The 17,481-nt window shown below is 29.0% G+C and overlaps 1 protein-coding gene across 1 annotated transcript in view; it reads left to right on the top strand.

Moving 5' to 3' along the window:
- LOC106872119 (complexin) overlaps window positions 1-17,481 on the top strand; it is a 282,292-nt gene that overhangs the window by 249,686 nt on the left and 15,125 nt on the right. The window contains exon 5 of the mRNA XM_014919099.2: window positions 15,835-15,952. Coding sequence (XP_014774585.1) covers window positions 15,835-15,938 — 104 coding nt within the window. The 3' untranslated portion in view covers window positions 15,939-15,952. The remainder of the gene's footprint in view (window positions 1-15,834; window positions 15,953-17,481) is intronic.

Here is a 17,481-nt window from a genome sequence, read left to right as displayed (position 1 = left end):
ATAGATATATTTTTATGCACTATTTCAAATTTTAAAGAAAAGAATAGCAAAAAAATAAAACAATAAAAAAAAGAACATTGCAGTTCCTAAGTAAAATTATTAGAATTTATTTCTCTGATTATGAAAGCTTGCAGAATCCAGTTCCAAGTTTGTAGAATAAATGTTCATTACATTGCATTTAATTAATTCCGTAATTCATCGTATTACGTCACAAAAAATCTGAATGAGATATTTGAGAATAAAATCAAAACTGAAAATAAACCAAAATATGTGTTTTAATGTATTGTTATAACATTCTTTAATAAATTACATTTTAATTAGAGTAGATTTAGATGATGTGCCTGACAAGTTATTGTGTTTTAGTTTTTTTTTTTTTTCCTTTATCATTCCACACTGTTATTTTGCTATTTTTCATTCCACAAGAATTTCAATTTGCCTATTTCTCTGTTTCAGTATTGTGCAAATTTTCATTTATTAAAGTCTATTTACTTCTTGCTACTTTTTTCTCATCATATTTGAACAGTTTTCTTTTAATTATACTGTTCCAATGTATTGACAGTGACTTAATATTTTAAAAATTAATTCATCCATACAATCAAAAGGATTGTCCTATATCCAATTTTATGTCTGAATTTTTGTAATTTGAATAACCCTTACAACATTAATAGACATTTTATAAAATTATTTTCCTATCTTCAATTTTCATGAGATACTTCTGTTTTTATTTCATGGATAAAAATTTGTTTTTGTTATATTTATGGATCTGGTGTTTGTTTAACCTAAATTCATCCAGAAGTCATTTCCAGTCATTGATGTGTTTTGTAGATCTTTCTATTGTTATTTGTTATACATGTAAATCTTGGAAAAACATGAAATTTGTTGAATAAAAATCATAAATATAAAAATATTGTTGGAAATATCATATTTTTTATCCTCTCTTTTGTTTTCGTTGTTATTTTGTTCTTAGTTATTTGTGTAACAAAGGAACTTTGCTTCTCTGAGAAACTATTCCTCTCAAAAATTTTCAGTTTAACTTAAATATTTTACCTCTTGGAAAACAAAATAAGAGCAAAATTATTTCATTATTTTGCTTCCATTGTTTCAAGTTAGTTGCTTATTTAAGTAAAATTTTGAAATATTTTCCAAAAAATGTTGAATGAAAATATCTAACTGGAGAGTCTTTCTATAATTGACTGTCTTTGTGAATAGCTTAAATTAACTCAAGATTTAATATAACTTAAAATTTAACATGAAAAGACAATTCTGTTCTCTATATTAGCTGAACTTTAAAAAATGCACAAAATGAATTGTAATTGAATCTTCCTGGCTATACTTAAACCACATTTATAAAACTGTAAATTAGTGAAAACTAAAACAAAAGACTTCTGTAGTACAGTATTTTTCTCAATTAGCATTGAAATTCTTTACATTAATCATCATCATTCCAGTCTCTTTCCTATCATTTTCTCTCTTTCTCTCTATTCTAACACTAAAAGGATTATTATGTATTAAATCTTTCGCTCTTTCTATGCTGTGATTCCAATAAGCAACATGCATTGTTCTGATTCAGTCTACTCAATATTAAGAATCACTGTCGTTTGATTTTATTATATTCTAGTTCAAACAAAAATTTCTAGTTGTAGAATACTTGCTTTACCAATTCCAGAGAGATTCTTCAATGAACCTCTACCATTCACTTCATATTATGTTGCAATATTTAAAACAATTAGGGCGGCGAGCTAGTAGAATCATTAGCACACTGGGCGAAAAACTTAACGGTATTTTGTCTGCCGTTACATTCTGAGTTCAAATTCCACCAAGGTCGACTTTGCTTTTCATTCTTTTGGGGTCAATTAAATAAGTACCACTTATGCACCGGAGTCGAAGTAATCGACTTAATCCCCTGTTTGTCCCTTTTATCTTTATCCAATTAGGCAGCAAACTGGCAGAGCCGTTAGCTTGCTGGGCAAAATGCTTAGTTGCATTTTATTCAACTTTATGTTCAGAGTTCAAATTCTGCCAAAGTCAGCTTTGCCTTTTATCCTTTCAGAATCGTTAAAATAAGTACCAGTTGTGTACTTGGGTTTCTCTGATTGACTTTCCTCTTCTCCTAAATTGCTGGCTTTGTGTCAGAATTTGAAATCGATATTTCAAACTGGCAAGCTGACAGAATTGTTAGCATATCAGGCAAATTGCTCAGTGACATTTTGTCTGCTTTTTACCGTCATCACCATCATCATCATCATCATCATCGTTTAACGTCCACTTTCCATGCTAGCATGGGTTGGACTGCTAGAGTTTAAATTCTGCTGAGGTCAACTTTGGTTTCAGTGTTGATAAAATAAGTACCAAGAGGTACTAAGAAGTTAATAGCAATGGAGAAATTAAAAATATTACAAATATTTTTCAATGAAAAATAGACACAAGAACAAATTCCTCTCTCTTGTCACTAAGTATTGCTTGTCTGTTTTCTTTCTAGAATGAATGTACTGTAGGATGAACTATTGTAAATTAAAAGGAAAATTATTCTTAAACAGAGATCTGGATCCAATTTTCTTCCTAATTATCATTTCTTCCTCATGGATGATTAATTAAATTTAGAAAATAGTGATAAAAAAATTTACATTCTTTTAAATTAATTCATAATTAAATTAGTGATTCATATTCTTTGGCTTTGTTAACAAATGATAAATGAAAATTACAATTTTTCTTATATTTTATTCAGTTGTCATTTCTTTCTAACTCATAACTCTCTCTCTCTCTCTCTCTCTCTCTCTCTCTCTCTTCCACACTCTCTGTTTCTCATAGATTCATGGAATTTACATTTTTACATTGATAAGCAAGGATTCTTTTTAACATAAATAATAACATATCTGTCTTTGAAATCACTGACACAAATCTTAGCTTGTGACTTTCTGTGTTGTTCATTATTATACAATATAATTCCAGGTAAACTTGAAATTACAATGAATTTAGTAATTTGTTATAATATATAAATTACAGTATTACAATATTAACCCTTACGTTACCAACCCGGCTGAAATCGCCTCTGGCTCTGAGTACAAATGTCTTATTTTCATAAGTTTTGAATTAAAATCTTCCACCAAACCTTAGCCACAATTTATGTTCCTAACACTAGCTTAATGATAGCTCAGTTATTTTACTAAATTCTTTGTTATATTTAAAGCAATTGAAAGAAATACAGAGAGCATCTCAAAATAAATGCTGTAACGAAAGGGTTAAATAGTATCACAGCATATTTCAGTATTAAATAATATTAATTAACTTATTATTTATGTATAAAAAAAGTAACGACCACATATATAAATATATAAATACATATACAAATATTTAAATACATGACAGACTTATAATCATATATTGGTCAGGATGTGGAAAATTCCCTATGCCAAATTTCCCTTAGAGGTTACCTGGAATTGGTTGATACCAGATATTTAAGTTGGTACAAGAATCATACCAGTGATACATCTGTCTGCAATACAGTTGGAAATGTACCTTTTGTTCACTTTAAGCATAAGCTCTTAAAAGCTGGTGGTATTTTCATTTTAGATTTTGTTACAATATTAGATATAGTAAAATATGCAAAACCGTTTATAGAAACATGATTCATTTATGACTAGGATTGTTAGATCTTAAAACATAAAACAGTTGTAACTTCTATGTTTCTTTTGAAATTCTGATTAAAGTCACTATAGTAGAGAAGCAGTTCTCATTTCTGTGTTGTCAAGCCCTGATTTTTGCTAGTGTTTTTACTGTATTGACAGTAGTCTTTTTAATTTCTATATTGATTATAATTTTGCTTCGTTCTTGCATTTTTTTTTTTGCTGTCATATCTGTACTTTGTGTTCAGTGATATTATGCTTGCATTTTTACTCCGCACACATAAATGCAGGCATACCACTATATATATATATATATATATATATATATATATATATATATATTAGTGTATTGCTCGCTTGTTGAAAAGATCAATAGAAAAAATACTTGGTCAATTGAGAGATTAATATCATTTGATTAATATAGGAATTATACATGAACTATTTCAAGTTTCATGCTTAGATATTGCAATAAGTGGACAGAGTTGAGAAAAGGGGGGGGGGCAAAAAAATAGGAAATATTAAGAAACATTTTAAGCATACCATGTTTGCATAGCATACCTTGCATTGTATGCTATACAAGCCCATTTGATTATTGCACTAACTGAGCATGAAACTTGAAATAGCTCATGTATAATGATTCCTTATATAGTAGTTATATCTGTATACTACACACATATATATACATATATATATTACATGCATGCACATGTATGAAATTATGTATATACATATATGTATGCACATGTGTGTGCACACAAAATACATAATTCTGTGCATATTAGAACTTTTCTCCTTTAAAACATAAAAAACTACCAACATCCGACAAATAATTATGATTGGTTTATCTCTATAGAGGAGACCAAATCTGCTGAGAAAATTAAGTATTGATTGCTTACATGAAAAGCAATAAGTATTTAGTTAAAATTTGGAGAAAGGAATTAACCCAACCAAGTATCTTTCATTCAAGATACACTACCATTATCTTCACTCTTTGTATGAGGAGAAAAAGCCAAATGAAAAAAATATATTAATGTTTTCTTTAGAATGGCACTACATTAATGGTTGAAACATTTATTTTTCTTTCTATCGAATCTCTTTAGGCTGGTGGTTTTTGCTGTTTGTTTTTATGTATTTTTTTTTCCTGCTCTTTCAGCTTAGGAATTCTATTAGTGTTTGGTATTGAACGGAATTTCTTTTACACACGCTGCAAAATCATCCATATAATTCAGAAAGAAATACTGTTTCTTTTGTTTATGTGAACAGTAATATTATTAATGTATTAGTACAACCCTTACAGTTTAGGATAATTACTTTCAAAACTCCAGTGCATGCATTGCTCTGAAAAATTTGGTGAATATAAATATTGATAGAACCATTTTCAGTATTAGAAACTAAAGGTGAGGAAAGAAGTCTCACCATGACTTTGGAAGCAATATTTAAAAAAAAAATATATTGAACTCTTTCTGATATTTACTACTTCAATGGTGATAAATATTCGTGTATTACTGGTATATACTTTATTGTTGTTGAATAGATAAAAATATAAATTTACCCAAGTTGTGTAAAAAAGGGACATCTTAAGTGTGGAAATCTATGGAATAGTGAAAAAATAAATGATACAAGAGAAATTCTATTTCAACCATTATTTTTATAGTGTGCTTTCACACACATCGTATACTTCAAATAATGGACATTTAGCTTGTAGAAATGCAGTTTTATTTTTATAATTTTCTTATTTGTCCAATAAATGACAGTGTCAATAAGACATTCAAATAAATTACATTTATAATAAATTTGTTTTATAATGGTCTTTAATACTGTCAATATTATTTCAAGCTTCATATTAATGGTATTGTTCCTAAAAACTATGATTTGGATTTTGAAGACAGGATATTCATGGAGTATCTATTGTCATAAATTTCATTGTATTAACATTCATATTTCCATGCTTTCCGTATTAATACATGCCTGCTATTTGTCTTACTGCTATCAATCCTCTTTCATCTCATCTGTGAACATTGACATCATCATCTAATCTTACCAGTACTTCTTCCCATGGTCATTCTTGGTATTCCTCTACTATGGCTATTATCAATGTCAACATACAGCAATTTCTTTCTCATCAGCAATTATGATACATACACACACATATTTGTATTCATATTTATGAAGACACAAAAACTAATAGCAAAGCAGACAAAATAAATGACGTCAGAAATAGGTAGAAGAGTTTTCTAACCAAAGAAATATTTAGTATTATTGATAAGTATTGCATCCATAATAAAGTACCATCGATGACTTTGCTCTTAATTTTGCGTAATAAGAGCAAGTCATAGATAAACCATGCATCTTCTGGTGTAAATCTTTAGTATATTCCTTCCATATGAAATATTTATAACCACACTCACAATTTTGTATGGAAAGTTTTTAATCTGATTGTTGTAAACTGTAGCTATCTACTTGATAAGAAATACATAAAAGAGTTTCAATAAAAATAAATGTTAATCTAATAGAAAATGTATTCGCAAGTAATAGTGTTAAATTAGATTACTTAAACCCTCTACTGTGACTTTTATCTTAATGTATCCCACCATCAGTCAGATCGACATAATGCTTTTATGATGATTTCTTATTTGTGAGGCATCCACTTTTTCTGGACAATACTTATTGTCTTGTCTTAAAAACAGAAGAATTTTTAGATACCAATTTCATGGAATAAAAAGCTTTGTGTAAAAGAGGGAACATTACACTGGCTGGCGACTACAAGTTATGAAATTTGGGTCAGTAATCTAATGCAATTGCCCTCTCTTATCCTTGGTATATAATGTCAGAAAGAAATTTCTTACTTCCTGAAACAAGCAAAAATTTATATCCAATACTATTTTATTTTCAATGATATTGTAAGACAGTGTTTTCAATAACTGATAAGCAGTTGGCTGTCAAAATGCAAAATATTTCTTCTTTCTATTGATTTACATTTTATTTGACAATTATTAGCTTAAGAATATGTTTTAAATTTATTTGATAATTTCATATAACAAACACCATTCAGTTCTTTTCACTATTGTCTTGGATTATTTTCAATTTTATATTTTGTTAATACCATCAAAAACTGTCATGTTTTACAGAAAGGGAAAGATTTCAGAGAAAGCTAGTGAAAAAGAAATGAACAAAGATTAGCATGCTGTTTGGAAAATATTAGAAACACTAATTAATAAATGTATAATTTTCTTTTCAACTGTTATTTGTCATTAAAATGAATACTTTGAATTTGACAATATAGAAAATTGACATAACGATAAAAAGGATTGGCTAGGAAACATCTCAAGGAAATGGCATGAATTCAGGTAAATCAGATAGATGCTGATAGATCAAATAATGTATTCAAAAAATTCTCAATGAAATTAATCCTTGTCTTGATAGAGGAAGAAACTAATCATCTGGTAGCAATTGTTAGCAATTCTCAAAATATATAAGGAGATAATTTCAAGAAAATTAAAACGCCATGCTTAGAAGATAGTCTGAATTTTGTTAGTTGACATCTAGAGATGTTTCGGTCTTATTAGACCTCATCAGCATAGTATCATCGTTCACCTTGAGCTTGTTGGTCCAGCCTGTGGATATAGACTTTTACAAGTAGAAAAAGTGTTCTGAAAAATTTTGGTCTGAAGAAAACCAATGGGTTTGCATAGCTAAATACTTTTAATAAAGCATGTTTGAATTGTCACAAGAAAGACCACATGTAGATATTTATGATATAAACTTTAATGTTGAAAAACGAGGTTATTCCAGTTATACCTTCTTAAAAGACTATAAGAAGTTAGTGTTACATTTAGGACAATCTAGATTATTAATGAGAATGAATGATCAATCTTTCTTACAACACTTTTATCACTTTAGTGAAAACAAATGAGTTGGAAAGCAATTCAAAACAGTCTTTAAAGCCATTGTGGACACTTCAATGTTGTATGCTCCTGAATATACTATCCATAATCATAACTGAAAGATAACTTTTACTGTATATTATTCTCTTTTGCTTTGAAGACAAATTCTTATTATTATCATATTTTATTTTGTAAACTTATAAACTCTACAGTTCTATATTTAAGATGACGACAAATATCCATCAAATGTAAATAATGTAAATAATGTAAATAATGTTATAAACTCTAGATCATATTTGTGAAACGGAATAAGTACTTCATGCATACAAAATTTACTTGGAAATTTTATAGGAAGTTCATTTGTTTATTTTAGTTGTTTCAAGACTCAAGTCAGCTCTGATCACATTTACTGCAAAAATATCAAGAACTGGTATTGTTGTGTTCTGATTTTAATGGGTTAAGTTTTATACATAGCATAATGAGGATATTTATTTATTTACAGGTATAAAAGATGAAATATGATTTTATAAATATAAAAGCAAGTCAATTTTTGACCCTCTTGAGAAGACAAATTACTTTAAAACTTTCCAGTTTTCATTTACTTACAAGACATACAATATCATAGAAAAGAATACTAAACATTTCTTCATTTTGACAAAGGACTAAGTTTTTAATGGTGAAGGTTATAGTTAAATCAAGCCTACTGCAACATATTATTGCTTGTTACTTTATTGACAAGCCAATGAGGCTTGTTCTCAACTTTTTTGAGAAGGAACATTTGATTTGATGGCCATTTTAATTTCCCAGAAGTACAATATTTACATTAGATGGATATTTGTCCTCATCTTGTTTGTTGTTAACACAACGTTTTGGCTGATATACTCTCCAGCCTTCATCAGGTGTCTTGGGGAAATTTCGAGCCTGGTTTCTCATTCATAAGGTATTTTTCGATGTTATTATTATTATTATTATTATTATTATTATTATTATTATTATTATTATTATTATTATTATTATTATTTAGGCCACTGCCTGGAATCAAACTCAGAATCTTGGGGTTAGTAGCCCAGGCTCTTAACCACTATGCCATATACGCGTAGTTACCAAATACTCTTCAAATCACAACGTTATGGCCCAATATTACTATTTGAAAAATACATTGGATAATGTGATCTTATATTTTGTATGTGAAATGACTTTCAACATAAGTTCATTCAATCGAGATTGATTTGAGGCAGATTAACCACATAACTTAACCTTTCGATATTGAGACACAAAACTTTACATATTTTTCCTTAGCAATTTCCTTCTAACAAATTAAATGCATTGGTTTTAAAAGAGATGGGAGGCACTTAAAAATGAAGCGTATTTGACCAGAAATTAATATTAGCTTGTTCTGGTTCCATGGAATTTACCATCTTTCTTCTATAACAGACCTTTAAAATATTACAACTTTCATATTACATTCTAAAACAGTTGAATTTGGTTATGTTTATGATATACAAGAATAAGCATCCATTTCTTTAAAAACCAAAATATACATTTTCTTTTAGAAAGAACACAAAAATGAATGAACAGATTTTCATTTCATGGGTTGCTGAACCAAAATGTTCTGTTGTATTTCCTTAACAATTCAATTAACTGAAAAAATATTCAAGATGAAATAAGAACCTTTTTGTACATTGCTCAGCATTTTCTTTTAAAATGTTCTCTCGTTTTAGCTATATTTTTTCATCATATATTTTGTATTCACATTAAAGGAATGTCGCTTTGAAAAACTACATATCTTTTAATCAGATATTTATATTCACTTTATTTTGAAAAAAAAAGGGATTACAAAATCAAAACTCGATATTACATTTTGTATTTGTTCATATTTTGAATAATTAATTTCTGAAAACTTGTATTAATTCCTCTTAAGTTTTAGATAATTCTATACATTTTTTCCCACACAATCCTACAATTTTCTTTTATTTTCTACTACAAACGATCCACATATTTATGTAACCTTGTATAATTTGATTCATTGCTGACATACTCTGATACTTAGAGAAATAAGTAATGTTAAATAATGTGGCAAACAACTAATAAGAAATTCATATATGTTTGTGTACACATACATACAGAGTTAGCTGCGTTAATATATGTACAGAATTTATCTATATATATTTATGTTTGCATATTTATGCCTTTGTATTACATATTATAAATTATAAATATCACAGATACACATGCATACATAAACATACACCTGCATATATATATGTGTGTGTTCATAATATTTGATTTGAAATGATGAATATTCGAATAAAGAAATTACTGTTTAAGTATCAATATTTACTTTGTAATATAAACATTTGTTGTTTGCATTGCTTAATATGTTCTGAAGGTAAATCTACACCCATATTGAATTTTAGATCATTTTGTATTTCAAAGTTATTCTCTTAAAACATGAGTGACAATTCAGAGAAAACTTATTAGAATTCAATATTGATAATATTGAATATCTATTAATTTGAAAATACTTTCTCATTCGATTAATGGTAAGTATTTTTAAATGTTATTCTCTCTTTTAAAGAATCAAGCTATTCTTTAAAAGTGTCATTCATAACATTCCAGATAGCAACCCAAGTTGCTTCAAGTTTTTAAGTGTCGAGGTGATGTGGTATAATATTATAATATGTAACACCATGTGTATTTTATTTTTTTTATGAAATGTGATGCTGCTAATTAAGTTTACAGCAAACAATGTTCTTGAAAAATATAGCAGATGAAAATCAAAATTTTCTGAAATTCTAAAGGATATGATTTCACAGTCATAGCTATTTGCAGGAAAATAATATTATGAGATGATGAATAAATTGTGCAGGGAATGTTAATGATATATATATGTATAATATTTTTCCCTTCTGTGCACAGATTCAGAGTAAAGGTAGAAATATTAATATTTAGAGAACATAAAGCATTATACACAAATCTTTACACACACACACACACACACACACACACACACATATATATATATCATTAATTCAATAATAGGATAAAATCTTTTATAAGAATTTATCAAGTAGCTAGCGTGAAAAAAACCTCATAAGGGAAAAATCATTTATTCCCCAAAATATATTTATTTATATAAGGGCATTACTATACATGAATGCCTCATGCTAAGAGGGACTCTAAGGTCAAACTATCATAATAAACACACTGTATCATACTCTTGAAGTAGAGGGAACCTGTGGAAGAGGTAGACCAAAGAAAACCTGGGATGAGGTGTTGAAGCACAACCTTTGAACGCTGGGCCTCACCGAGGCGATGACACATGAAAAAGACTTTTGGAGATATGCTGTGTTTGTGAAGACCCGACAAGCCAAGTGAGATCATAACTGTGGCCTCTGCCTGTGCAGCATAACCAGCCATTTAAGGGTACCCTTCAGTCATTGGGCAATAAACTGCGCTTGTGAAGACCTGTTGAGGCAAGTGAAGTCGTTGTCGTGGCCAATGACAGTACCTCCTAATTAGCACCTATGCCGGTGGCACGTAAAAAGCACCATTCGAGTATGGTCGATGCCAGTGCTGCCTGACTGGCTCCCAAGCTGGTGGCATGTAAAAAGTACCATTCAAGTGTGGTCGTTGCCAATGTCATCTGGTGGCACATAAAAAGCACCCACTACACTCTCAGGGTGGTTGGTATTAGGAAGGGCATCCAGCTGTAGGAAGATTGCCAGATCAGATTGGAGCCTGGTGCAGCTTTCTGGCCTGCCAATCCTCAGTGAAACCATCCAACCCATGCCAGCATGGAAAGCAGACGTTAAACGATGATGATAATGAAATGAATTCAAATTCATTTCTGAAATACCATACATCAGTATTTTGCCTTTTTTTTTCCATGTATGTATAAACATACAAACAGCAATATTTTCATCAGCACTATTTTCATTTGTATATCTTATTCTTCATATTTTTAATTACATTTCTCTCTCTCTCTTTCTCTTTCTCTCTCTCTCTTTCTCTTTCTCTCTCTCTCTTTCTCTTTGTCTCTCTCCCACTCTCTCTCTCTCTCTATATATATATACATCTCTCTCTTCTTTATTTCCGTACTTGTTGAAACAGCCAATTGCATTTTATTTATATTATATTATATATTATTTTAAATACATAACTCGTGATTCTATAACATAAGAATGAGAAAAAGTGATAACAAAATTAATATGTAGATTGTTGAAATATTTCCCAACAAGCAATCTAGTATTGAAAGTTTATCACAGTATAATTCTTGAAAATATTGCCATTTATATGGTATCTTCTTCAAATGGCTGTTTATTGGCCTCTTGCCTATGGGTTCTTATTTCCATAGCCTTACCAACGCACTTCTGTTGCAAATCCTTCTCTCTCTAATTATATCCTTTTATGCTGATGTATCTACACATTAATATTTTTTTCTTCTGTCATTTTGCAGTCCTTTGGGATTTTCTCATTTTACAACGTTAAAAACTGTATACTTTTAGAAACAAAAATGTCCCATGCAATTTTATAAGTATTCTTTCAGAACCTTCAGTTTCTGAACCCAATGAATTCATTTAACACTGAGGCATAACACTGATATGCAATGGAGAGAACTTACCAAGTTTATAACATATATGTATATAATTTTTATTCTTACTTTGTTAAAGATATTATTCTTATATATGCATAGAGTCTTGCTTACACACACATACATATAATACAAACATATACTCACATACACACACACACACACACACATATATATATATACGATGGACTTCATTCAGTTTCCGTCTACCAAATCCACTCACAAGGCTTTGGTCAGCCAAATACTATACTGAACCCAAGACCGTGTGGTTGGTAAGCAAGCTATTTACCACACAGCCATTCCTGAGCCTATATATATATATATATATATATCTATATATATACACATACATACATGTGTGTGGCTTTATAACTACTGAAGGAAGCTTACATATCCTGGCAACCCAAAGCATTACAAATGCAGCTTATTTGCATCTCATTCAGTTTTCAAGTAATCATTGTTACACATGCTCTTATGGTCAACCTGTTTATATAGCAATTTTTATACATTATTTACATTATTTACATTATTTACATTTGATGGATATTTGTCCTCACTATGGGCATATGGCATAGTTGTTAAGAGCGTAGGCTACTAACCCCAAGATTCTGAGTTCGATTCCAGGCAGTGACCTGAATAATAATAATAATAATAATAATAATGACAATAACATCAAAAAATACCTTAGGAATGAGAACCCATGTTTGAAATTTCCCCAATACACCTGATGAATGCTGGAGGGCATATCAGCTGAAACATTGTGTTAACAACAAACAAGATGAAAACAAATATCCGTCAAATGTAAATAATATACAGAATTCCTCATCTCTTAAATATAGAACAGCAACTGTTATCTTATATAAAATCTCTTGGTGATGTAGAGTTAGTAATATTTGTGCAAGAAAAATATAACCACTTGAGGTCATATGAATCAACTGACTCGATGTAGTAAGACTTATGCAAAATTATTTTAGATTTTACAGCACCAGATGGAACATCGAGTACTAGTGACCAAAAGCTCATGGTTTTCATTTAGTTTTGATACAGTCTAAAACATACATACATATGTGTGTGTGTATATAAATAAACTTCATCATAATTTCTTTCATGCCCTGATTTTTATAGTTTGGATTATACTTTCCCTACCGCATGTACACACATCATATCTATACACACACACATATATATATCTCATGTCATTAAGAATGAAATGTCTGATTTTGAACTGAAAGTTTATTTTACTCTATCTCAACAAAAATCAATGTAGATAATCAAAGTATGCACCTAAATTATCAACACCATTTTGTCATTTTATCAGTAGCTCATTTATGTTGGCATCAAAGATGTCTGGAGAGCAAGAGGTGAGGAAATAATATATATATATATATATATATATATATATATATATATATATATATAGTGAGGGCGCATGACTTGGTGGTTAGAGTGTTGCACTTGTGATCTAGTGATCATGAGTTCAATTCCCAGACTGGGTGGTGTGTCATGTTCTTGAGCAAGACTCTTCATCTTGCATTGCTCTGCAACCACTTTGACACCTGATTTATGGTACACTCACCGTGCTCTTGTTCAGATAATGTTGATTTCATGGAAGGAGTGAGCTAAAGTGCGGCATGAATATTTGATCCTCTAAACAAATAATTTGTACAGGTCGTTCGGCAAAAAGCTAAATGTTCCTATGTCACCTCTGATGGGAGAGTCTATTCTGTAAACACTTGGAGTTACAAACAAAAGAATACCATGTAAGAAATTTTCTTTAGAAACAGCTCACCTGTTCACCTTGTTGCTGCTCAGATTTTAATCACTACAGGCTATTGTTCAGACATAGCAAAATGAATCATCAGCTGTTTTGAAGTGTGTGCATGTATATATGTATGTATATGCAGAAATGCTATATTTGCTGTTACTCAGTTGAACAATATTGTTTTTAATTAAATTTATTTATTTAAAATTTTCTTTACAACAAACACATTTCTAATGGAAACCACCATAATAGCATTTGTTGTTGCCTTCAATGTATTTTATTATTGATTTAATTCAATGCTTGTAAACTCATGCATACAAACTTGTTTGTTATGGTGTTTGATTTGCTAAGAAAATATGTGCATGTGTGTAGCAAATTATTTTTGGCAATGAAAAGTAGGTGAACATTTGTGAAACTTTTACTCTCGAATAACACAAGGTCTTTCATGACTTTACTTACAATCAGTTATATCCTCAACTCAGAATACATCTCAACAAGAGATGTCCTTAAAATAATCTAACAAAATCGGTCATCATTCTGTTCTTTGGTATATTTCACGATAATTTTATTAATTTTTATCAGTAATATTGAGCAGTGTTTATTAAGAAAACATTTATAAGTAGACAGCTATGAATTAAGTATAACTAAAATTATGAGAGAGTGTTACAATATATTTTAAATAACTGAATATTCTTTAGAAATTTTTTAAAGGCAATATGAACATTTTGATTTAGAAGTAGGTTTGCTTTTCTTTGTATCATGTATTAATATTTAAGAAAAGTTCAATATCGAATAATCATTATGTATTCGGTGGTTTAAGCTGTGATTGTACAAGGATGGAAACATAATTAAAATCAATTTAATTGTAGTAAAATAAAGTAACTGAATATCTTAACTGAGTTATGACTGGAAATTATTTATATTAGAGTGATTATTCTAAAAATCTGCATTCAATAAAAAATTTAAAAAAAAACTTGATGTCAGTATTTTACCACAACCAATTATTGTCAAATGTATTTGCGCAAAATATTCAGATTGTACTTCAATAACTATTTTTATCATTTATGCAATTGTACAGCCACTCCGCTTCTATCTTATACAGAGGCAACCACTTCAACAGCTCTATCTCAAATGTTTGTCAAAGAATATATATCCTATTCATCAATTAAGTATTTTTTTTTTTTGGCTTTTTACGTAACATTTTGATTCCAACTACAATAATGTTCGTTCTAATTAATTTACGAATTTTATTAGCGTTCCGTTCACCATGTTTTTTGTCTTCTCAAAAAGTGCTTCCTATAAACCACCACAATGATTTCCATTTTTTTTTAAAGAACTAATACATTGAATTTAAAATATTTTAGGAAAAGAGATTTCCTGGCATTTTTTATAACAAGTTTCTCTTTCCTTTCTATATTCAAGGTTTGCTTGTTTTATTCAGAAAACATCCTATAATATTTTATGTTGTCAATTTAAAAAAAAATTATTTTTGTTTATTAGTTTTGAATGTATATATATATCCACATATATATATATATATATACATATATGTGTATTTATATATAGATAGATATCCACATGCTTATATATAAATATATATATCCACATGCTTATATATAAATATATATATGTATGTATGTATGTATTATATAGTTTGTGTGTGCGTGTGTTATTTTAGTTTATTGTTTGACTAGAAATGCATGATTGCTGATGGAAAGTTTACATTGCATTCATTTATGATTTGGTAGTATATCTAGAATTTTTAGTTGGTATGTTTGCATTTTGTATTTTGTATATTTGGCATTGCAGTCCTGTCTTCCTTGTTTTGTTTTTTTTTTTCTTCTGTTGAACTGTGTATATCATATGTGTGCTTTAAAAGCTATAAAAACTAAAAAAAATATATATAGTAAAACTTATATTGTAAATGTAGTCTAATGTGGTGATTTTTTGCTTCTTTTCATTTTTTTCCAGAATTTCCTACAAACTTAAGTGATCTCACCTCCAAAGTCTCGGAATTGCCGCAAAAAATGGCGGCAAGTGTAGGGGAGGTTACTGAGAAGTGTTCATTGCAGTGAATGTGAGCCAATCTGTAAGTGCTGAAATCAGTCAGTCATCAACAGACTGTGTGTTGTAGTGCATGTTAATACTGTAGCCAACAGCATCCCCTAACGTAGTAAATGCTCATTATGACTTAATTTTATGAACCTAGTTATAGAGATATTCATAAGCAGATTGTAGTTATTGTCATTCCATACATATTTTTTTGTAGTGGATTTTGCATTCTTTCTTTGAAAAAGTATTATTTGCATAAGTCTATTATATTTATCTGTATTGTACACTACTTATGAAATTCCAATTCAGTACTGAAAAGGCCATCTCCATGTCTTAGCAAGCCAACTTATACAATCCTCGAATTAAAATTATGAGAATGAGGCTAAGTTTCTTGCTTAGGAATTGTTAGCCATTTTTTTCTTTCCCAGATTTCTCTTAAAATACTTCAATTAGTTTCAGAAAACTGTAATTGGATTCAACCTTTTTTTCACAGTATCTTAGATGCATATCGATTTGGTTATTATGTTTTAATAATTCTAGTTAGAATTATTTGTTTCTTATTTTGCCTTTGTCGTTATTATGAGGGTAGATATTTTGACTTATGTGATTTCTTCATATAAATTCCATATCAACTGCCATTAATTCTTTATATATATATATATAAATATATATATGTGTCTGCATATATATATATATATATATATATATATATATATATATATATATATATGTGTGTGTGTGTGTGTGTGTATATATGTGTGTATATATATATATTTATATATATATATTTGTGTGTGTTTTATATGTTTATTACATCAACAGTGAGAGAGAGAGAGAGAGAGAAAAAGAAAGAAAGAAAGTAAGAGTCATGTGGATAGGACAGTTGATAAGAGTTTCTACTTCATATTGCTAGTTTCAGAATTGTTAAATTCTACTTTAAAAATCTTAGTGCATTCTGGGAGTTAAATTTTTTTCTCATTAAGTTGTTATAATTAACAACTCCTGTAATTTCAACGATGCGTTTTTGATTACATGCAATTCAGTATATCTTATAAGTCATCAGATTATGACTTAATTTCTTTACTAAAAACTATCTGCTAAATTTTTACAATAGATAAATTTTATGCTGTGATGTCTCCAAACAGAAGAAGTTTGCTTTACAATATATGAAATATTTTAAAGTTAATGACTAATTGAAATGCAATTTAAAAAAACTTCAAGGATTATATTGACGATTCAAATAGATTTCCAATTGAAACATCTTGAAATTTCTTAATTATAAAGATGAAAAACAGTGACTTTTAGTTTTTAGATATTGTAGTTAATTATTAAACTGAATCCATGATTCCACTATAAGAAACTTCTGGATCATTTCATTTTAACAATAATAGATAAATTCAAAAATTAAATTTTTGTTTAGTTCCTATTTATCTTGGAAACAAGTTTATTCTAATGAAAACATTTTAAAGTAGGAAACTGAAAATCTATAAGCTACTTCACATTTATATTGAATTAATATGGTGTTTAAGAAATGTAGTTTCAGATATTTGGCATGATTTCTGTATG

This window comes from Octopus bimaculoides, chromosome 2 (assembly GCF_001194135.2).
Source record: "Octopus bimaculoides isolate UCB-OBI-ISO-001 chromosome 2, ASM119413v2, whole genome shotgun sequence".
Classification (NCBI taxonomy): Eukaryota; Metazoa; Mollusca; class Cephalopoda; order Octopoda; family Octopodidae; genus Octopus; species Octopus bimaculoides.
The sequence above is the reverse complement of the archived record's forward strand: the minus strand, read 5'-3'. Positions and strand labels throughout refer to the sequence as shown.